This window comes from Gopherus evgoodei, chromosome 5 (assembly GCF_007399415.2).
Source record: "Gopherus evgoodei ecotype Sinaloan lineage chromosome 5, rGopEvg1_v1.p, whole genome shotgun sequence".
NCBI lineage: Eukaryota > Metazoa > Chordata > Testudines > Testudinidae > Gopherus > Gopherus evgoodei.
The window spans coordinates 6,155,269-6,179,524 of record NC_044326.1 but is presented as its reverse complement, the minus strand read 5'-3'; the positions used below and the strand labels follow the sequence as shown (position 1 = coordinate 6,179,524).

At 47.9% G+C, this 24,256-nt stretch overlaps 2 protein-coding genes across 2 annotated transcripts in view; one reads left to right on the top strand and one right to left on the bottom strand.

The window, feature by feature from the left end:
- ATRN (attractin) overlaps positions 1-813 on the top strand; it is a 381,873-nt gene extending 381,060 nt beyond the window's left edge. Inside the window, exon 30 of the mRNA XM_030564553.1 lies at positions 791-813. Coding sequence (XP_030420413.1) covers positions 791-798 — 8 coding nt within the window. The 3' untranslated portion in view covers positions 799-813. The remainder of the gene's footprint in view (positions 1-790) is intronic.
- Positions 1-19,932, bottom strand: part of GFRA4 (GDNF family receptor alpha 4) — a 138,953-nt gene extending 119,021 nt beyond the window's left edge. The window contains exon 1 of the mRNA XM_030564555.1: positions 19,723-19,932. Within this exon, the coding sequence (XP_030420415.1) occupies positions 19,723-19,762 (40 nt within the window). The 5' untranslated portion in view covers positions 19,763-19,932. The remainder of the gene's footprint in view (positions 1-19,722) is intronic.
- Between the last annotated feature and the right edge of the window lie 4,324 nt (positions 19,933-24,256).

Here is a 24,256-nt window from a genome sequence, read left to right as displayed (position 1 = left end):
CCTCACCCGCTTGGTTTTGCTGGATGGCTGTCCACACACACGTCCCATTAACACCTGCTTTCCTCTGCTCTTGAGTTTCTACAGGAATAGGGTCTCAGGCTATGTCTACCCTGCATACCTTACAGTGGCACAGCTGTGCAGCTACAGCAGTGCCACTGTGAGGTCTCCTGTGTAGCTGCTCTTTGCCAGTAGGAGAGAGCTCTCCTGCCAGCAAAATAAAACCACCCTCAATGGGGGGTGGTAGCTTTGTCAGCAGGAGAGCATCTCCCACCAACATAGCACTGTCCACCCCGGTGCGTTTCGTTGGTAAAACTTTTGCTGGTCAGGAGGGTGGTTTTTTCACACTCCTGACTGACAAAAATTTTACCAACAAAAGTGCAGTGTAGACATAGCCTCAATCATCTCCCTGGGCTATGAGGGCTCTCCTTCATGTGATCTTTTCACCCAGAATCCCCAGGTGAGCAGACTACATTTCCCTACAAAGCCAAGCAAATTCTGCTTTGCTAGGAATTCTGAGATGCCTGCCCAGAAGCCATGGTTGAACGCTGTTCCACTGTAGTTGAACGTGTCCTAGTTGCAGGTGTGTGGATGCCAAGTGGATGCACTCCATCATGACCAAGCTAGCTTTCCTCAAGATACAGAACTCTACTGCAAAACAACCACGTTAACCCAGCAGTCTGGCCACGGCCTAAGAACCTGTGCCACTCTCCAGTGTCTCTGACTGGTAAGAGTTTTCCCCTAAATCTTTCCTCTTCCACTTTATACTATTGATCTTTCTTTTGTCTTCTAGGAGTGTGACTGATTCCTCTTCCTCCCATGACACTGTTACTTTGAAGGTATTTATAGACTGCGATCATGTTCCTCCCTCCATCTTTTTCCCTTTTCTATTTGGTATAAATTGAGTTCCCTCAGCTTCTTCTCATGTGCCTTATCCTCACGAGGTCATGCTACCTGTGACTCCAAGCTAAGGAAAGCTCAGCACAGCTTCTAGAGCATTGGCCAGTGGGGAGGACTCCCTTTGGGATCGGGTCCAGCTACTACCCATGCTCTGCGAGGGTCTCAGCTGTGAAAATGTGCTATATGCATCTTCTGCATAAATGTATCCTCTAGAATAGGGGCCTCTGCTGATGCGCGCGTGCATGCGTGTGTGTCTGTCTGTCTGTCTTTGAAACTTTATTACCTGGGGATGTGCATGACCCAGCTCCCCAGTGACAGGTGGGTCCAGCGGAATTGGAATCTCAAGTGACAAGCAATGCAGAATTCCCCTTCGGGGCCTGTGGCAGTGAGATCAGACTGGGAAACCCAATCCAATCCCCTCACCCTTTGGTGATAACAATTCTTGACCCAACTTCTGATCCTCCCGCTGCCTCCACTCTTTCCTTCTTGACTCCCAGTTGCTCTATAGATGTCTGCCTGTGTCCCCAAATCCAAGTCCAGACCACCCCTTTTCCCTGTGCATCTCACCTCCAAGACCCTATTCATCTACTGACCTTCTTCACTCCTCCAATGTGCTACTCCCAAGAGCCACTTGCATCCTGCGTAGGGTCCTCATTTCTACTAGCTCACATCATCATTTGCTAATCCAAGATCCCTTTTCATTTCAAAGGTACAACAGAGCATCCTAGTGAAACTGGGTCCTGGAAGCTCTTCCCCTCTTTTTGGTTGCCAGTGGCCTAAATCTTAGCTGTGGCTGTGGCTGGAATTATCACCGGGCTTTCCTATGGCAGCTAGAAAATTCAAAGGGAGTTGGATGCCTGAATCCATTAGATCCAGTTCTACAACTCTAACCAACGCCTGTTCGGTCCCATTTACATCAATGGAGAGTCTACTTCACTTTTTTCTATTCCAGTTGTTCTCACTGTTAAAAACAATGTTTCCCTAGCACAGAGCCTGAACTTTTCCTCCCATCGGTTCAAACCATCGCTCTTAGTCCTAGCTTTTTCGGAGGTGGAGAATAATTCCTTCTCATCACCTTGAAGGTATTTATAGGCCATGCAAGTCTTTTTAGATTGCTCTTAGCAGAGGCACTTTGGCTCCTGCAAGCCATCCAAAAGACAATGTTGCCATAACAAGAGGCACAGGTGCATGATGTGTTTCTTGGGAGGGGGCGGGGAGAATGCTACATCGAAGTCCGGAAAATGTTTCACAGGATCATTAACAAGAGTAGGAAACAAGACAAACTGAATTACAGGGGGGAAAAGGAGAAATGAAACAAAGTTGTCTGCAAATTTGGCAGCAAATCAGTCAGTATAATTCAGCTAACCTTTGTTACTAGGAGCATAAAGGCTGCTTGAAACAGAACAAACACTGATGCAAATGTAACTCCATACAGTCCCTTAAGCAAGTAGGTTCGGATTCATTTCATGCCCTCTATAGTAATTCACCATATCAGTTTACTTTGTTCTCCATTAGTAGGTAGCAAACCCTCAAACCTTATTATAGAAGTCCCAAGTGTCCATACCTTTATTTTGTCACATTTGGTGTGAAATCTTTTAAAGGTGCATAATACTGTATGTACCAAGATTCTAAGGAAAGAGCAACTCCAGAACCACATCAACAACGGTGAAACATACAAGCCACTCTGGTACATCAGTCATCTATTCCCAGAAGGAGTCAGTTTATTGTATCCAATATTAAGGCAGCTGTCACCAGATGGCACAATTACACATAGTCTTCTAAGTTCTTTTTCCTAGCATGTGAGCAAGCTTTTAGTCTTGGACGAAATACTTGTCAGATGTGACCCTAAGAATCCCTCAGTGCCAACTGGCAAAGGATTCCCCGTTCTCTAACAGCAACTCTTATAAGCCAGACAAACTCGCTACACCTTGCACACCACTTTCACAGTATTTATGCATAAAGAATGTCATGTGGGACCTTAAATCAAAGCCTGGATAACACTGGTCATTAATATTGTCATGAAATATACGTACCGACACTATGTAAGGAGTTAGGTGTGTGTATATTGGAAAATACGTTTGAGTCTGAATCGAAGCAGGGTTGACAAGCAGGTTTTGACTAGACAAAGGATGTATATTCACTTGTCTCTTTATCTTCACTGAGAAAGCAAAAAAGGACAGTGCTTTTGGCATTCATGAAAGAGGGATCCCAGCCATGTTGGCTGGAGATGTTGGGAGATAACTTGCTTTAGGTGAGACAGCTTCAGACAAGGAATTAGCCTGTTAAAGCTAAATTTAGACTCTCGAAAGTGTGTTACATTTTTTGTTGTTTGGGTAGCCATTTGTTGCCATTATCATCCTTCATTATTATCTTTTAAATCTAAGCCTTTAATAAACGTATGATTGTTTTCACAAGAAATATATCTCAGCACTGTGATGTTATAAAGTACGTGATCCTCAGCCGAACCAACCAGCTGGAGTGTACACTATCCCCTTGGGGATAGCAAACCTGAGAATTTCTGTAAGTGGCCCCAGTGGTTAAGTGCCGGACACTGTAGGAAGGGCTTGGAGGATTATCACTGACCTGTAGAGAGAGAGGAAGGGCTGCAGGGGCCCGGAGAGCAGTGCTTGTGTTCCCAGAGGCTATTGGTCTCAGACAGCTGAGCTACAGCAGCCCACTTCTCGCTACGGGCCAGTGGTGGCCAGGTGCTTCACAACTCTGCATACCCCTGAGGATCATCACATTAGGTTTTGGTTATACAAGTTTAGGGTAAAGGGATCTGTGGGAGCAGGTGGAGATTTTACTCTCCACCTTGGTCTCTGAGTAGAGTAAACTCTTGAGGCAGAGCTGCTCCTTGGGAGCCAGGCATTATTATTGGGCTGAGATATCTGGGATAAGGGATTGCCTTGCATACTGTTTGGCCATCTCTGGGTGGATTCAGGAGTGGCAGAGGCGGGGGGGGGGGGGGGAGACAGAGAAAGAGAGAACAAAATAAATTGCACTTGGAATATACCATAACTCTTCACCAAAAATATGCCTAGGATGTAGCAAAACATAGCATTAAGATTGCCTTTAAAATCATGAGAGATTTAAAAAAAAAAAAAAACAATTTGGAGGTTGCTTTCTGTGTGTTCTGGTTTCCGAGCCCCTAGGGTGCACTTGGATCTTGTTTTCAAGCTTCCACCCAAAACAAGGGCTCCAACTGTAGATTTAAAAAACAAAAGGTGAAATGTTCTCAAACACAAGATGCCAGGAGCTGGGGCGTGAAGTAAAACAGCAATTATTGCGAGACTTGCAATTTATCAATATCAAGGAATTCATTCAAGAAGGATGTTGATAAATTGCAGAGGGATTCAGAGAAGAATCACGAGAATGAGGAAAGGATTAGAAAACCTGCCTTATAGCAATCAACTCAGGGAGCTCAATTTGTTTATTTTTAAGAAGAGAAAGTTAAGGGGCGACTTGATCACAGTTTATAAGCACCTAGCCAAGAAAAGCAGAGTACTTCCAATACCTGGAAGTTGAAGGTAAACAAATTCAGCTGGGGAATAACATGTACATTTTTTAATAGCAAGGGTAATTAACCATTGGAACAACTTACCAAAGGTCATGCTGGGTTCTCCATCACTGACCATTTTATAACCAAGATGGGATGTTTTTTATAAAGATCTGCCCTAGGAATTATTTGGGGGAATCCTATGGCCTGTGCTAAACAGGAGGTCAGACTAGATGATCACAGTTGTGCCTTCTGGCCTTAGCATCTATGAATCAAGGCAGGATCACACACCAGCCCCAAAGAAAAGTCACTGGAAAGTTTTCTGCCCACCGTGTGGGTATCTATTTAGATGGTAAGCTATTCAGGGCAGGGACTGTCTCTTATTCCATAGCTTTATAGTGCCTAGTAGAATGGGGCCCTGATCTCAGATGGTGCCTCTAGCTGCTAACATAACTGAAGTATAATGAAGTCCAACACAGCAGCAGTCCCCCAGTTGCAGAACCTCACCAGGCAGGAGGAAATTATTCCCCCTACCTCTGCTTTTATTTATGTCATGACACTTTTAGCTCTGTTTTGTTAATACCAAGTTTAATGCTCACATGAGCAGCTCTTTGGTGTTCAGCTGCCCACAGAAAGCTCTGTTTCTTTCTTATTTTACTTAATTTGTCACCACAGCAGATGAGTGCTTCATTTACAAGAGTTGAAAAAAAAAATCTAGATTACAGATGCCACCCGGAGAAAGAAACCCAGAAGCCGGCAGCTGAAGCCCAAAAGCATAGGCCCACCATGGTGCCTCAGAAAGGGGTTTGATTCCATTTCTGAACTGCCAGGGGAGTGATTTGCGAAAGACTCACTTGCCTTCCTTGCCCTGTCACTGGGGAATCTGAGCACCATCAATATTCAAAGGCTTTACCTCTTTTCCTGGCCCTTAGGATGCCCAGACAACCCCATGACAACCAGGTTATACCCGACAACTTACAAGGGCATTTATTTTCTGCAGAACCTTGGATACTGAGAAGTATGGAAAGGGTCGTCTGTTTAGTTAGGAAGCTTTATTATTATTTTGGTACTAGTCAGAGGCCCAACCAAAACTGGGCCCATTGGGGGCTGCACATACAGTGAGAGAAAGTCCCTGCCCCTCAGAAGCTTATAATCTAAATCAGGGGTAGGCACACATCCGGCCCACAGGACCATCCTGCCTGGCCCCTGAGCTCTTGGCCTGGGAGGCTAGCCCCTGGCCCCTCCCCTGCTGTTCCTTCTCCCCTGCAGCCTCAGCTCGCCCCACTGCTGGCGCAATGCTCTGGGCTGCGGGGCTGCGAGCTCCTGGGCAGCACAGCTGCAGAGCCTGGCCTGACCCAGTGCTCTGTGTTGCGTGGTGGCTGAATGGAAGCAGGCAGGAAGGAGGGGAGGTTGGATGGGTGGCAGGGGGCAGTCAGGGGCAGGGGTTCCAGGGGCAGTCAGGGGACAGGGAGAAGGGGTGGTTGGATGGGGCAGGGGTCCCGGGGGAGCCATCAGGAATGAGAGGAGGGGTTGGATGGGGTGGCGGGGATCCGGGGGCAGTCAGGCGACAGGGAGCTGGGGGGTGATGGTAGATGGGGCAGGGATCCCAGGGGGACCGTCAGGGAATGGGGGGGTTGGATGGGGCAGGAGTCCCAGCGGGGGTGGGGGGCAGAAAGAGATAGGAGGTGGGGGCCAGGCCATGACCCCCTCCCCTAACTGGCCCCCCATACAATTTATGAAACCCGATGCGTGCCTCAGGCCAAAAAGTTTGCCCACCCCGATCTAAATAGATAAAGACGGGAGGGGAAACATATAGCAGGTGGAAGCGGAGCTGAGAATACAATCACAAGAGCGCATACCTCTTGGCCATTTTCACCCACCCCTATGGATTGCTCTTCATTGTTTATAAAACCATAGGGAGCTAAACTCATCTTTGCTGGGACACAGCCAGAAACAAAAGGCATTGACACAAATTCCACCCGGCAATCTACAACAACCGAGTCTTACAACGGGCAAAATGCTATTCCGGCAAATGAATAATGGTGACTCTTGATCTGAATTACGTGCTTGGGCTTTTGTCTTCTTTGTAAAAGTAACAAGCACAGAAAGTAAAACCCATTGGGATCCTTATGCCCTAAATCCTAGCCATTTAGCATCTGGACAATTTTAAAATCTTGTTGCCAAAGATGACTGCTCTCCCCACGGATTCAAACAATACGCCGCTGAGAGCAGCGGTGTATAGAAGATAAACCATTAAATCATACCTAGCAAGGGGATATTGGAGGACCTGTCTCCATCCCCCCCGCCCACCTCAATAAATCGGACATGTGAGCTATAAACCAGCTGCATACACTTGAGTGTCAATGTACCCTCCAACTTATGCATCTGTGGTTAGGTTAGTAAGTGATATTGCACAACCCTGTCAAAACACCCACATGCAGCAAGTATTAGAAAGAGGAGAGATTTTTGCAGTTGGAGTCAATAAATCAAAACCACAATACAACTATTTTTATATAGTGCCTTTCATGCAAACTGCATCCCAGAAGGCTTTAAAGAGAAAGATGAATTATAGGGTTATGGAGTTCGGTACACAACAAATAATAGTGGTTAAAAAGAGAGAGGCGCTCAGAGCCACACACGGAGAGAAAAAGATGTTTTCAGAGTGAACGTAAGAGAGATGAAGAGCAGAGGGGATACAGAATAGGGCGGAGTTTTGGACAGGTGATTCCTGGCCCAGGAAAGAAAAGAAGAAAACAGTCATCACTTGAAAGAAACACTTAGTGACACAGATGGAGCTATGATCATTTACACCCATTGAGGATCTGGCCCCATCTTTCCAGCAGACCTTGGCACGTGATATATTAGAAGCCAGGAGGATGGGGAAACTTTCAGCTAAAAGTAAAATGGGGGGGACTCGGCCGCTCGTCCATAGGAAAGACCATGCAATGGTCATGCTCCCATGGCAACCCAGATGTGTGGAAGGAGAACCCTGTATGCTGCCCTCCTTCAAATCTGACCTTCCAATTCACCTCTGCCTGGATGCCCACAATCATTCTAAATAGTCAGGCAGCTGGTGAGCTCTGCCTACTGCTTATTATGCTGATCACAATGATCTGACTGTTCTCTGTCTGTATCCCCCTTTTGTTTCTTGTCTGATACTCAGACTGTAAGTGCTCTGGGGCAGGGACCATCTCTTTTGTTCTGTGTTTGTCCACAATCTAGCACTATCGGGGATCGGAGACCCTAGGTGCTAACACAAGCCAAATATTCAACAACAATAGTGCGCCAAGGGGACCAGGACTCAGGAGACCTAGGCTCTATGCCTGGTCAACCACTGCCGCTGTCCTGCTGGGTGACCTTGGGCAAGCCACTCCACCTTTTTGTGCACCTCGGTTTCCCCATCTGTAAATTGTAAAGTGCTTTGAGCTGTGCTGGTGAAAAGAGCTAGGTAGTGTTCCAAAATGTCTCTCTGACATTTCCTGGAGGTCTGTCAATTTAATGTAATACACCCAAAACGAAGCTCCTGATCTTTCCTCCCAATCTCTCCTTCCTCTTTTTCTCTGTCCTTGCTGTCATCACTGTATGATGCCCCAGGGCCTGTCACCCAGGGATTATCTTGCCCTGCCAGTCTGTGTCCAAATTCTGCCACTTCTTCCTCCAGGACATTGCTAAGATTTTCTTGCCTTCTCTCTATACAGCTAAACTCTCAACCAGCCTTCACCCTATTCCAACCCCAACTACTGCAGCTTGGTTTCTGGCCTCCCTGATTCTCACATCGCCATCTGCACCAATCTACTCTCTCCTCACAATCCACACCAAGTGCAATCTTCTCCCTCGCCCATCTCTCTGACCACATCACCCCCTGGAGTGGGCGCCCCGTCTTCCATTGTATCAAGCTCAAGCTTCTTGTCTTCACTTTCAAGGCCCCACCCCCACATCAGTTAACCTGATTTTGTTTCTGATCTTGTCCCTTCTACTCTGACAATGCCGTCAGGCTTGTCTGCGCACTTGCCCATCATGCTGCCCCTTACACATAGATTTTCCCCCCTGGGGCTGATCCCTAAGAGGCAGTCTTGCCTTGTGAATAGAGCACTGGACTGGGATGCAAAAAGACCTGGGTTCTGCTCAGCCACAGGCCTGCTGAGTGGCCTTGGGCAACTCACATCACTACTCTGCCTCAGTTTCCCCCCCATCTGTAAAACTGAGACAACAATTCTGACCTCCTTCATGAAGCACTTTGAGATCTCTGGATGAAAAGCAACATGGAAGAGCTGGGTATTATTTTTATTAGGGCCTTCTCCTCAAAAGCTGCTTCTGCAACCCCACCATGGGAGAAAAATGACACATCGCCAACACCATTACTAGCTCTTCCTCTGCCTGCCCTTATCGGAGCCCTGGCAGATGGGCATCCTGACCCTGGAGGCTTCGACCCAGCTGCTGGTGACTTGTCGGGAACGCAGCCTGCATGTTGCTGCTGAAGAAAGCCAGGCCAGGGGAAGCACCCAGTGTAAGAGGTGTCTGAGGGTGGTGGCCCTCAGAAAGTAGGCAAGAGAGCTGCCGGAGGTGGTGTCACATCCAGGAGTTCTAGGACTTCAGCTGGATGCACATGGAGAAGTACAGGATGGAGGATGCTAACCAACTACACATGACTACAGTGGCATCAGAGGAGTAGACAGAACTGGCTGTTCTTTGGGGAGGGGACTGGCTACTGGCCACCTTGGGCAGTAGAGGGTGCTCTGCTCCCTATCATATCCCCCCATCGATCACGGTCAAGAACTGGCAGTGCTGTACTGGCAACAGGAGGAGAACCCACCTGCCCCCACGGCTGGGAGGCTCACAGCCATCACACCCAAGAGGAAGAGGTGTAGGGTTGCAGTGGTCAGGGACTCCTTTCTGAGGGAGATGGAAGTATCCATCTGATGATCTGATAGGGTGTCCTGGGTGATGTGCTGCCTACCTGGCATCCATGTTTGAGATATTACAGAAAGGTTGCAGAGGGTCATCTGGCCTCTCTGAGTACTACCCCATGCTGTTCCTCCAGCTGGGCACTAACAACATGGTCAGGTCTGACCCTGAGCAGATCAGCAGTGACTACGGGACTGTGAGAGCAAGGGTGTCATAACATTTCTTCCCAGATTTGGACCTTAGCGTCCAAAATATGAGTGTTAGCATGAAAACCTCCAAGCTTAGTTACCAGCTTGGACCTGGTAATTGCTGCCACCAGCTAGGAATTATACAGCGCCTAGCTCACTGTGGTCTCCCCAAAAACTTCCATGGGGGACCCCCAGACTCAGATGCCTTGAGTCTTACAACAAAGGGAAATAACCCCCTCCCCTTGTTTCCTTGTTACTTCCTCCCAGGCTCCCCTCCCTGGACGACCCTAGGAGATTCCCTGCTTCCAGTCCTGGAAACACAAGTACCGAGAGATCTAATCTCTCTTCACCCTCACCCAGAGGGTATGCAAAGTCAGGCTTAGTAAAGCTAACATAAAGAGACTTTCCCCCTGACTTCTTCCTCCCACCAATTCCCTGGTGAGCTGCAGACTCAATTCCCTGGAGTCCCCACTAAAGAAAAACTCCAACAGGTCTTAAAAAGAAAGCTTTATATAAAAAGAATGAAAAAAGGACATAAAAGGATCTCCGTATTAAGGTGACAATATACAGGGTCAATTGCTTAAAGGAAAAAAATGAATAAACAGCCTTATCCAAAAAGAATGCAATTTAACACATTCCAGCAACTACACACATGTAAAAACAATATAAACCTATTGTCTTACTATCCTTGTACTTACAACTTGGAAACAGAAGATTAGAAAACCTGGAGATAGAAAAATCACTCTCAGAGCTGAGAGGGCACAGACCCAAGACAAAGAACAAAGAACTCACACCCAAAACTTCCCTCCACCCAGATTTGAAAAAGTCTTGTTTCCTGATTGGTCCTCTGGTCAGGTGTTTGGTTCCCTGTGTTAACCCTTTACAGGTAAAAGAACATTAACCCTTAGCTATTTGTTTATGACAAAGGGTGAAGGAGTCGGGAGCACAAGGGGAGTTCTTGTCCATCCTCCTGGTTGAGGACAAGGGCTCAGCAGAGAGACACATCCTGGAGATGAATGCATGGTTTCACAGATGGTGTCGACAGAAGGGTTGTGGCTTTGGAGGCTGTTCCAGGAAGGAGGACTGTTGGGAAGAGATGGGGTCCATCTGACCAAGAAGGAAAAGAGCCTTTTCACGTACTGACTCAGTGAGGAGGGCTTTCAACTAGGTGAAAAGGAGGCAGGAGACAAAAGTCCATAGGCAGATATAGAAAAATCTGACCTTAACGTAGGGCTAGATGTTATGGGGGATGGAAAAGGGCAATAGGCGCAACAAGAGGGATAATAGTGGGCAAATCGGCTCAACATCTTAGATGTCTATTTACAAATGCAAGGAGTGTGAGGAATAGCAGGAAGAACTGGAAGTATTAGTACATATGCTAAATTATGTACCACAGATAATTAGTGGGAGAAATCTCATGACCGGAATATCAGTATAGCTTGTTCAAGAAAGACAGGCAAGGTAAAAAGAGAGGACATGTTGCATTATACATCAAGAGTGTATACACTTGTTCTGAGGTGCAGAAGGAGGTGAGAGACAGAGCAGCTGAAAGTGTCTGGGTAAAGATAAAAGGGAGATTTTTCATGGCAGATGTCTACTACAGACCACCAAATCAGGAAGTGGGGGCAGATAAGGCATTTCTAGAACAATCAGACATGTCCAAAACAAGATCTGGTAGTAACGGAGGACATTAACTACCCAGACATCTGTTGGAAATGTAACATGGCAAAACGTAAAATGTCCAATACGTTCTTGGAATGTATTGGGGACAACATTTTGTTTCAGAAAGTGGAGAGAGGGATCAAGAACTGGCACACTGTACTATGGGGGGCAGCCATCTTAGATTTAACTAAGGGATGTTGTGAATCTGAAGGCAATTTGAGTGAAATGGATCATGAAATAATAGATTTCATCATTCTAAGGAAAAGAAGGCGTGAGAGCAGCAGAGTAAGAACAATGGACTTTAAAAAAAAAAAAAGAAGCAGACTTTACTAAATTCAGCGAACTGGTAAGTAAGGTCCCATGGGAAGAAAATAAGAGAAAAAGGACTTCAGGAGAGATGGTGGTTTTTTAAAGAGAGAATAATAAAGGTGCCACAGCAAACTGTCCCAATGTGAAAGGAAGATAGGAAGAATAGTAAGAGGCCACTGTGGTTCAATTAGGGGGTCTTTAACTACCTGAAAAATATAAAAGGAATCCTACAAAGAGTGGAAATATGGAGAAATAGCAAAGGAGGAGTACAAAAGGCTAGCACAAGCATGCAGGGACAAAATCAGAAAGGCTAAGGCACAACATGGATTACACCTAGCAAGGGACAGGAAAGGCAGTAAGAAGTAATACTGTAAATATAGGAGGAACAAGAGAAAGACCAAACAAAGGGCAGATTCTCTACTTAGTGGGAAAGGAGAACTAATATCAGACGACATCCAGAATGCTGAGTGTTTAATGCCTATTTTGCCTCAGTCTTCACTGGAAAGGTTAATCTCAACCAGATATTTAATACAATTAATATTAACAAGGGGGAAGAAATGAAATGCAAAATAGGAATAGAACTGGCAAAGAATACACCTCTATCTCAATATAACGCCATCCTTGGGAGCCAAAAAAAAAAATCTTACCGCGTTATAGGTAAAACTGCATTATATCGAACTTGCTTTGATCTGCCAGAGTGCGCAGCATGCCCCCCCGCCCCGGAGCGCTGCTTTACCGCGTTATATCTGAATTTGTGTTATATCGGGTCGCGTTATATTGGGGTAGAGGTGTATTTAGATAAGTTAGATGTATTCAAATCGGAAGGGCCAAATGGAATTCACCCTAGGGTATTTAAGGAACTTGCTAAATCAGTCCTAGAACCATTAACAATTATCATCAAGAACTCATGGAGGATGGGGAGTTCCACAGGACTAGAGCAGGGCAAACGTAGCTATCTTTAGAACGAAGAGGACCAGGGGAATTATAGACCAGTTAGCCAAACTTTAAAACCTGGAAAGATACTAGAACAAATTATTAATCAATCAGTCAATTTGTAAACACCCAGAGGATAATAGGGTTTATGAGGAATAGGCAGCAGGGGCACCAGGAGGTGGGGCCTGCTCTCGGCCCCCTCACTCTGGGAAGGTGGAGAGACCTGGGCTCCCTGGCCCAGCTACAGCTTCTGACTTGGCCAGGGGGCAGGGCCTTGCCCCCCATACTTTTAGGAATAATCCATCACCCTTGGTGGGTGCAACTCGTTGAAAGACCATGTTCAAAGACTAGCAATGTACGGTTCGGTGTTAAACTGGGAGGACTTATGTAGTAGAGTCCCACAGAGACTTGGATAATGACTCAGATATTATCGATGACTTGGATAATGACTTGGATAATGGAGTGGAGAGTATGCTTATAGCATTTGCGGATTATGTTAAGCTGGAGGACAGGATTAGAATTGACAATGATCTTGAGAAATTGAAGAATTGGTCTGAAATCACCAAGATGAAATTTAATAAAGACAAGTGCAAAGCACTACACTTAAGAAGCAAAAATAAAATGCACAAGCACAAAACGGGGAATAATTGGCTAGGCGGAAGTATTGCAAAGGGTCCAGGAGTTATAGAGGAACACACATTGAACGTGAGTTGACAATGTGATGCAGTTGTGAAAAAAGTGAATGTCATTCTAGGGTGTATTAAGACACGGGAGGTAACTGTCCCACTCTACTCGGTGCTGGTGAGGCCTGAGCTGAAGTATTGTAGTGCCTAGAACTGGACACACTTTAGGAAAGATGTGGACAAATTGCAGAGAGTCCAGAGGAGAGCATCAGCAATAATAAAAGGTTTAGAAAACCTGGCCTATAAGGAAAGGGTAAAAAACTTGGGGATGTTTAGTCTTGAGAAAAGAAGACTGGGGTGGGGGGACCTTGTAACAGTCTGCAAATATGGAAGGGCTGTTACAAAGAGGACAGTGGCCAGTTGTTCTCCATGTCCTCTGCAGATAGGACAAGAAGTAATGGGCTTAATCTGCAGCAAGAGAGATTTAGGTTGGATATTAGGAAAAGCTTTCTAACTATCAGGATAGTTAAGCTCTGGAACAGGCTTCCAAGGAAGGTTGTGAAATCCCTGTCATTGGAGGTTTTGAAGAACAGATTGGACAAACACCTGCCAGGGACGGTGTCTAGGTTTACTTGGTCCTGCAGCTTCACTAAATAACCTCTCGAGGTCCCCTTCAGCCCTACATTTCTATGATTCTATGACTCCCACAAGAAATTGACTGGCAATGGTGGAGAGAGAGAGGCTGATAAAAATGTATATTTGTATTTTTTTAAAATGATATAAAAAATGTATGTATTGGGGAAAAAAAAATCTTATTCAATCACTAAATCCATTCCCAGCAAGTGCAGGATGCAAAACGCAGATGTAAGAATGTACCAGATGTTAAACTGATGCTCCACTTGATTTCAGCCAAAAGGAAGAATTTATATAGACCTTCATGCCTTAGTGCTCAATGAGGGCCTGATTCAAACTCATTGAAGTCAACTGTAGTCCTTCCCTCCACTTTGGGATTCAGATCAGGCCCCAAGTCACCAGCATGTCATTGTCCTTTTCCCCCTCTTTAACTCAAACGTCCACGAGACTCAACTCAACGGCAGTCGTCTCCTTCAATGTCCTACGACAGAACCACCAAAGAGCAGTGGGGGAAGAGGAGAGATACCAAAGACTCTGAGATCAATGGGAGGATTTGTCTGCAAAGTTTCCCCAATAAAATTTGAGAGGAGGAAAATCAGGGTCAAAACACCATTGGGGAGTGCTATAAAACAGGCAAGTGAACAGACGCACATTGAAGCTCACTGTGGGGCAGGTGTGCTCAATATATTATCTTTGGCAGAGATCACAAGGCAGGGACCAAAAGGAGGCTTAAAGATGCTTTTACACCTATGCAGTTGGTCCCTCCAGGTCTGAATTCAGACACTCTGGTGGGGCAATGTTAGGGAAACTCATACTACCCCTGTTTGATGTAGTTGTCCTTTAGAGAGCTAGAAATAAGGGCTCCCTTCACAGCACTAAATACACTTAAAAAAAACCAAAGCAAAACAAAACCCCCAAGGTGTTTCAATCTGCTAGACTTGAGAAAAACAACAGTCTAGTTTGACTGAGCATGTGGCAAGGCTCCAAGAAATCCTGAGTTCTAATCCTGACCCTGCCACATTCTTGCTGAGGTCACGTGGGCTAGGATTCTCAAAAGACAATACGGGAGTTAGGTGCTTGACTCTGTGTGGCTGTTTCTCACCTATAAAAGGGGATGATGGCAATTATGCACCCAGTGGGGGAACTGTTGAAGCTAAATTACTTAGTCCCTGTCCCAAAGATCTTACGATCTATCTTTTTGTTCTGTGTTTGTGCAGTGCCTAACACAATGGGATCCTGGCCCATGACAGGGACTCTGAGAGTAAGTCTACACAGCAAAGAAAAACCTGTGGTTCGCCCATGCCAGCTGACTCAGGTTCGCAGGGCTCATGCTGTAGGGTTGTTTCGTTGTTGTGGAGACTTCCCGTCTTGGGCTGCAACCCAGGCTCAAGGGTCCTTGAAAGGTGGAAAGGTCCCAGAGCTTGGGCTCCAGCCAAGCCCAGAAGTCTTACACAGCAATGAAACAGCCCCACTGCCCAAGTCAGTGGGCCAGCTACAGGTGTCCAGCTGATGTGTAGACATACTCCTAGGTGCAGGAGTGATGGAAGCTCCCTAAAAGTGTGTGTGGGGGGCCACTGGCACCCAAACCGTGGCCCCTGCCACATTCTGAGGCCCTTTTAAAAGTGATGGGGCCATGGCCCCCTGGCCCACACTGTTCCAGCACCCCACTTACATGCGATCACTATACAAATAGTACTCTTAATTGACACTGATAACAAAATTCCAGGTGAAATAGGTAAAACTTCCATTGGCGTCAGTGGGGCCTAGATTTCACCCCCAGTCTGTGAAAGGCTTTGAAATCCTTTGTAGCCAAGGTGCAATAGAATAATAGGTGCTACTGTTAGTAGAGATGGTCAAAAATGTAAATATAGTCATAGAAAAATGGGAAAAATTAACTTTTTTTTTTAAAAAAAATGTAGTGCAATTTTCCACTGTATTTTATGGAGTGAGGGGGCAGGAACCCCCCCCCCCAATTCTTTTGTATTTTTTACACTAGAGAAGAGGACAGCAAAAAACAAGTGTTTTTTTCACCCTCAGAACAAAACAAAGATTGCTGGGGAAAAAAAATCACTTTTTTCTTCATTTTTTTTATTCAAACTTCATCAAAAAGCTGAACATTTCAGATACAAGGAAAAATATTGTGAAAATTTTTATTCTGGAAGAAAAGGCATTTCTGTCAGTGAAAAGTACTTTGATTAACATGTGTCATGTTTAAATATCAGTTGTTATTTAAGGCAGTGCAGCCCTGGGGAGACAGTATACGAGTGCAGAGTACATACCACCACATTTTCCTGGATTTGGGTGTCTTTTCACAAGTCAGAATTGCGGTAGTGTCTGAGGGCAGCCTGCTGAGCTGAACGTTTTAAACCTTATGCAGCTCTGATCGTCATTGAGAAATGTAAGTATAAGGTGCACATTAATATGCAAACAATGGCTTGTTTCTGGCAAAGCTGAGATGGGTATTGCTGACAAACACACTCATTTTTGTAGTATTCCAACTCCCCCACCGCCCCCCAAACGTACACACACATGGTTTCTCAAGAGCTTTTTGTGCTTTCCCTGGAATCTGAATTCCTATCACAGGTAAAAAGCAGTAAGAGGATCAGCCGTCTCTGTGTTTGATTGCGGCTGTGAATTATCTGCAGGAAACATACGCCAACAAATTATATTAAGAACCAAGCACAATAAAACTTGCCAGGTAAACACTTCACTACTAGACAGTGGAAAGGTTTCATCCCAGCTGCCACTTCACAGTCCCAGGGTATAGCATTAATAGAGGTGAGCTGTAATGGTCTGGAACCACATCTGGGCATGATGGAGACTTCACAATGGAAAGGGGCTATTTCCAACTCCCATCCTCCAACATTTCACCCTTTTCATTTCAGTTTCATGATCATCATTACGTTAATTACTTATTAAATATGATCACTATTGTGACAAATGTCTGCTCTGCTCTTTACAAATAAGCCTGCAGACGAGGGTCATAAACTCTTTGGGTTAGGCACTAAACAGGATCCTGCACTTCAAATATTTTAATAAAACTAATTAACAATACTCTGCCCTTCTATAGCACCAGTCATCCAAAGATCCCAACACTCTTTAAATGTTAAATAAACTTCCTTAATCTATCCATTAAAAAGCTGGAAAAACAGAGGCACCAAGAGGTTAAATGGTCACTAACTGAGTCAGTTACAGATCCTAGAATGGGAGCCAGGAATCCTGACAGAGTCTTACACTCTAGAAACAATCCCACCATCACCAATGTTCCTCCCATTGTTTCTTACACTGAGCAATGTCACTTGACAAAATGAAGGGCACGTACTTGACTAACAACATCTCAGCACAGTATTTATTTCGTGCCTGGTTTACACACAGAGAAACTGGGAATTATCGCAGGAATTGTTGGGTCCAGTTTGAAAGGCGATCTTCTCATGCTATACATGTACAGTGCCTAGCACAATGGAACCCTGATCTCTGACAGAGGAGATCACAAGACAAACTGTAATTATTATTATTATGAATTAATAAGTGTAAAACACTTTTACCAGTGAAAAATATCTATGCTCTCTCGTGAATTTTAACTCATGCTGATGGCCTTCCCCAAGATTACCCACTTGGAATTACATTGACCAGTGACCCAGCAGGGGCAAATGTCAGTTCAAAGGGGAAAAGGTCATCTAGCTCTTCCTTTTAAGCTCCTCTCTCTACCCCTTAGGGCAAATGCAAGGTGTGAAAGCCAGCTGATAATGGCTAACCTTGCAACTCTGACCCGTAGCAGCAATTGTCATTCACGTGTGGTGAAACCTGCTAACCTAAGTCCCATACTGGGATAGAGATCTGTTCTTTTCAAAAGCCCTTTTCTATTAGTCCAGGTTAATGTTACTCCAGGAGCCTTACGTGAAAGTAAACTTCAAGGAAGGTGGTAACTTTAGGTGCAGTGTTATCTTTCTTCACTTCCTATACTGCATGTACCTCACAGTATATATTCTAAACTGTAAATAAAACTGTATTGTTCCAAACCCATGACCTACCCCCTCGTTTAACTTGTAGATAAGCACTGCATGTGCATTGCATGAAATGACCACACTGTACCTTTAACTGTTGCCTTGCTGTATGGAGACTGCCTACCTAACTCCAGCTACTATGGTGTTCGGGGCTGCAGAAAAACACCTGCTTTGGGGGAAATCTAGAATTTTTGTTGGCTCAGAAAAAAGGTAAAAGGAATCGCCTTGTAGTGTAATCATTAATGGCCTAAGGAATTTTCTTTTAGAATCTATTTTTGTTTTTAAAATGAGACACTGTCCCACCCTGACATCAGAGACTCAGGGGAAATAAATTATTGGGAAATCTAGTCCATTCCCATGGGACTGTGCAGGATTTTTCCAGTATTTTGCTAGTACTCTGTCCTGTCTACTTGTTAAAATCTCAAGCGACAGGGCTCTCTCCTCCTTCACTTCCTTGCAACTTACAACACAAGAATACTGACACAAACAAAACAAATGCTTAGTGTCTTGGACATTCTTGGTTCAGGGCTTTTTTAAGTCCAGTCCCATTCTTCGCTGGGTTAAAGAGGAGATATTTTCTTACAATATAGAAGCCACACATTTGCAAAAAAGATGAAGCATGAGAGTAATTGCACAGTGCCGACAGCAGCTAAAGTGAGAGAGAACTCCGGAGAGAAAAATGACTGACATCGTTAGTTGCAGTACACCTAACACTGGAGTTTGAACAGTCTCTGGTATTCAGTCTGTGTGCTACCTGCATCATCGCTGGTTTCAGTTGACAAAACAAATCACATCACATTTAATTCTTTTTAGGAGCACCTCTTCTGCTCCTCAAAAAACCACAACCTTTTCTATCTCAAGTGACACAAAAAGCATGATTTGTTCCCAACATGGCATCATGTTTTTAATATATTTGGTGCATGTTTTGATGCCATTCACTATATCCTAGTGGTTGGCAGCACCATCCAGCAGTACTTGCTAATTCTGCCACCAAAGATCACAGGAAAACAAAAACACATTACAAGGAGAACATCTACCCCTTGCTCTCTCCAGTCCAAGAGACATGAGACGATCCAGACTTCAATGATCTAGTTAGGTTTTTAGAAACCTATGTAGATAATCCCTCATGTGTAATTCAAACAAATGCTGGAAATAACAAACCCTGAACAATTCCACTGTGAAAATGTCGCACGTCCACATTTTAAATTTAAGGCTATGTACTCACTAGGGCAGACTCGCACATACACACTGGAGCTATGACACTCGACACAAGCCGAAGATCTGTTCTATTGGGTCCACGTTTTTTGCGGGGGGAGGAGGGAGGACCCAGAAAATTGATCTGACAGGTTGGGGAATCTGAAATCTTGTTTTATTTTCCAGAGTCCCTTCTACTAGCTTGGGGGCATTAAATGAGTTAGATGGGATCTTCAAAATCTTCCAAAGAGCCACAGTTTTATCCCATGTGGTACCTTATCACTGAAGAAGCATCATTTGGATTTTAAAAGGGATTAAAGATTTCTCTGGAGAACAAGAATATCTAGGTTTATAACAGTAAATATTCAGCATAAACACTCATTTTGGACCAGATACAAACCCTCCAGGGCACAAGCCAGCCACTGACTAATGAGATTTGGGAGAAAGGCTATCTCAGAACTGCTACTACAGGGTTCCTTGAACCTTCTTCTGATTCATCTGGTCCTGGCCATGGGCTATATGGACCCCTGGTCTGACCCAGGCTGGAGTCTCCTACATCCTCAATCCCCCATGTCCTTCAAACTGCAGCCCTGCCCCAGAAGTAGAGGGAAACACCCAGGAAAAGTCGGTTTCGTGTCTATCCAGCCCACACTCCCTTTCCCTGCCTTCAGCGAGGGAGCAGCTCATCCCAGGCATCCCACAGGCCAGTCCCACCCCGCACCCAGAAAGTTGGCTCCTCTCTTTAAAAGCAAAGGAAGCCGCGGGGGCCGCCCCCCAGCCAGCCAGCGGCACAGTCTTCTCGGCCAGGCTAGTCCTGAGAGCCAAGGGCAGAGGGTCAGCAGGAACCCGGGCTCCGAGCAGGGGCTTTCGCTACTCACCTGTGAGGATCAGCATGACAAAGTAGCAGATCCCCCTCATCCTATTGACTCTGGGCAGATCCGGAGCTGGGGGAGGGCTTCGGTTCGCACCCTCGGGGGGGTCTAGCAGGCGCTGCAAGGCTCGGGAGGGTTAATCCCCCCGGGGCATCCCCCTCTTTGCTGGGAAACGAGCGCTGGCCGGCAGGGACCCCGGGTCCTGCTGGGGCATGGTCCCCCCTGCAGCCCGCCGCTCTCCGCTGCAAGCCGGCTGCTCCCGGGGGCGGCTGGCTCCACTCGCCTGCCCCGGGGCTGCTTTTGCAAACTTCTCCCGGGGAGGGGCCGCGAGGGGAGCCCCGGGGGGGGCGGCTGGCCTGCCCGGGCAGCGCTGCAGGTTGCGCTGCGGGGAGCGGGGGGAAGGAGGGTCTCCCCGCCGGGGGCTGGGTGAGTTGGGGCGCTCCGCGGGCTGCCTGCTGCTGCCACCGCCTTGCCGGCTCCTGCTGCCGCTGCAGCTCCGGCTGGGCAGAGAACCGCGGGGAGAGTCTTAAAGGCACAGCAGCGCCGCTCCTCCTCCACCCCCACCCCCCGTGGGGCACCGGATCCGAGCACTGCCCGCCCCCCTCCGTGGGGCAGCACATCTGTGCTCTGCCCCACCCCAGTGGGGCACCGGATCCGTGCTCTGCCCCTCACCCCTCCCGCCCGTGGGGCACCGGATCCGAGCTCTCCCCCCCGTGGGGCACCGTATCCGTGCTCTGCCACTCACCCCTCCCGCCCGTGGGGCACCGGATCCGAGCGCTGCCCGCCCCCCTCCGTGGGGCAGCACATCTGTGCTCTGCCCCCCCAGTGGGGCACAGGATCCGAGCGCTGCCCGCCCCCCTCCGTGGGGCAGCACATCTGTGCTCTGCCCCCCCCAGTGGGGCACCGGATCCGTGCTCTGCCCCTCACCCCTCCCGCCCGTGGGGCACCGGATCCGAGCGCTGCCCGCCCCCCTCCCCCCGTGGGGCACCGGATCCGAGCTCTCCCGCCCGTGGGGCACCGGATCCGAGCGCTGCCCGCTCCCCTCTCCCCGTGGGGCACCGGATCCGAGCTCTCCCGCCCCTGGGGCACCGGATCCGTGCTCTGCCCCTCACCCCACCCGCCCGTGGGGCACCGGATCCGTGCTCTGCCCCTCACCCCTGCCGCCCGTGGGGCACCGGATCCGAGCGCTGCCCGCCCCCCTCTCCCCGTGGGGCACCGGATCCGAGCTCTCCCGCCCGTGGGGCACCGGATCCGTGCTCTGCCCCTCACCCCACCCGCCCGTGGGGCACCGGATCCGTGCTCTGCCCGCCCCCCTCCCCCCTTGGGGCACCGGATCCGTGCTCTGCCCCTCACCCCTCCCCACTCCCCCCTTGGGGCACCGGATCCGTGCTCTGCCCCTCACCCCTCCCGCCCGTGGGGCTCCGGGTCCGTGCTCTGCCCCTCACCCCTCCCGCCCGTGGGGCTCCGGATCCGTGCTCTGCCCCTCACCCCTCCCGCCCGTGGGGCACCGGATCCGTGCTCTGCCCCTCAACCCTACCCCCGTGGGGCACCGGATCCGAGCGCTGCCCGCCCCCCTCCCCCCGTGGGGCACCGGATCCGAGCTCTCCCCCCCGTGGGGCACCGGATCTGTGCTCTGCCCCTCATCCCTCCTGCCCGTGGGGCACCGGATCCGCGCTCTGCCCCTCACCCCTCTCCCCCCCGTGGGGCACCAGATCCAAGCTCTGCTCCCTTCCCTCCCCCACGTGGGGCTCCCAATCCCTGCTTTGCTCTCTCTCCTTCCACCCCGTGGGGCACCCGATCCACCTCTTGCTTTGGGGCCACTCCACACAAGGGCTTTGAGCTCCCCCCTCTCCCTCCTTCAGCGCTCTCCCTTTCCCCCGGAAAGGATAGGGAATGAAACATACACAGCCAGTTGTCCTCTGTGAGTCCCCAGCCCAGCCTTCATCCATAAGCCCCCCTTGTCCCCATCAGCCCCCCTCTCTGTAGTCCCTGGGCTACATCTTCCCTCAGCCCCCCAGTATCTGTGATCTCCAAATCATATCCTCCAGAAACCCCCATCTTGTCCTCATGAATCCCCAGCTACACGATATCCAGCCCACATTCTCCATGAACCCCCATCTCATCTCATCCTCATGAATCTCCATCACTGTGAGCTCCAGACCCTGTCCTCCAGGAGCCCCCAGCCCATGTCTTCCATGAACCCTAACCCCATTGCTGTAGCCCCCAGGCACCAACCTCCATGAAATCCCCATCTCCATGATCTCCAGACCACATCCTCCATGAGTGTCCATCTTGTTCCCTATCTACAGGAGCTCCAGGCCACACCATCCATGAGCCCCCTCATCTACATGATCCCTTGGCTGCATCCCCAAGAACCTCCTGTTTCTGTAGCCCTCAGGCCAAATTCTTCATGAATCCCCACATCTTCATGATCCTTAATCCACATCCTCATTAAGCCCACCAGTCCACATGACCCCCAGACCTCATCCTCCATGAGCCTCTCCTTCCCCCCATCTTGCCCCCCTGAAACCCAGTCTATATGACTCCTGGGCCAAGTCCTCCATGAGACCTTCGTCTCTATGACCCCCAAGGCACATCATCTAACTCTTCCATAAGCCTCTTCACTGCCTTAAACCTCATGGCATGCCCCTGTGTGCCTCTCTCCATCTCCTTTAGCCTCATGTGATGATTCTCATGGCCTTGAAGATGACCTCCATATGGAAAAAGTCTGTGCCTTTTTTCAGAGTGCTTTACAGAACTTTCCATCCTTGCCTCCTAAAGTCCTTTACAATGCTGAATCAGTAACAGTCACCTGCTCACTTCATTGGAGATAAGGCTACAGCACAGAACAGATAGAGCAACCTAGGCACAAAGAAGTTAAGGGACTTGCCCAAGTTCACACAGCAAGTCAATGGTAGCATCAGGACCAGAGCCAAGTTTTCCTCATTCCCAGTTCAGTGACCTACCCATTGGGCCATGCTGCCATATTCTTCCCTCTTTGTGATTTAGTTTAAAAAGCCTGGACTTCACACTCACCCCATCCTCCTCCAGTTAACCAATGGACATAGAAGCATCAGGAACATTGAGGCTTGTATTTCCTCTTTGTGCTGGAGGACTCCCTTTGGGAATCACAGATGTGCAGTAGGAGCTTTCCGAGCCCTCAATGGTGGGGCAGGAGGTGGTGTGAACTTTTACATAGAGAGCTTTTCTCCCACCTATGTGCAAGGTGTTTTATTAACATTAACGAATGTTAATAAAAAAAATGACATCATCATCTAAATACTGGCTAAAAGTCCCTTCCCACTGGAACTGCTCAGGGTTTTTCTCTGTTTTTTCATAATGCCATGATTAAATTAGTTCTCTGGGTCCTCCAGGCAAACCAGGGAAGCCGTGTGAAAAACAGAGGAAAATGACTAAAAACACACTTTCTGGGTTATCTATATGCACATCATAAACAAACCAAAGAAAGCACAAATGTATTTCCTCTTGTCAGGTTACAATTAAGACCCATGCCAAGTCCATCAGCCTCTTCTCCTCTGGAACAAAGCAGCAAGATGCAGACACCCTTTTCTGCTGTTTTCTTTACACCATGCTCTGTTTTAGAGGATGCATCAGTGAGATGGCATAGTGGGATCTATATCTGCACTGAAGCAATGTCCTCTGGACAGCCCGTACTGGGGTGCTTTGGTGAAGGGGACCCTTGTCCCATTCCAAAGGTCAGCTGAAGACACCAAGCTAGATTTTCCTCTTATCTACTCCACCGTCAATCAGGACAACTCTCCAGAAGCCAGCAGGGTTAAGTTACATCAGACTCCTTATGTCGGTGGAGCAGAAAAGCTGGATGCACACCACCACTTTTGCACCAGCTCTTGCAAAGGGGGTGCCGGCTAGGTAGGGCACTGCCACTCTTTTCAGCTTGCTGAAGGCAGCAGACTCACCTAAAGATGAATCTGAGCCAAAGTCAGGTGCCAGCTCTGAATGTTCCCAGAATCCAAAGGGTGTCTGGAGCTGGTTTGGCCCATCATGGAGACAGCGCGGGTTTAGGCTATGAGCAGCACCCGTCAGGGGGATACAGAGGCTGGAGAGAATTGAATGGCACTAAAGCAACATGGCCTCCTTCAGAATAAACAGCCTGTGAGGTGGGGGATGGAGAAAGTCCAGTGTAGGACAAGACCTTTGATGTGTCCCAACCCTGAGGCATTTCCTGTCCTTTAAATGTGCTGGGGGTGGCTAAACCCTTAGCAACAGCCACCAAGAAGGGATGTGCTGCAAATGTGGCTAAGTGAGAAGAGTCACCACTCCCCTGCAGGGGTGTGTGAATTGGATTATAACTTGTATTAATCACCCCCCATGGGTCCAGGAGGTTTACCTGTTTGCTCCCCCTTGCAGAGCCAAGAGATTGATCAATCCATGTCTAAAAAAGCAACTGTGCATCATGCTTACCCAGCCCTGAATAGTGATTCTCCATGAGCCCTAGCCGACAGAGCGGCTAGGCTCAGAATGCCAATGAAAGGAGGGATTGTTTAGCGTGGTCCCGGGA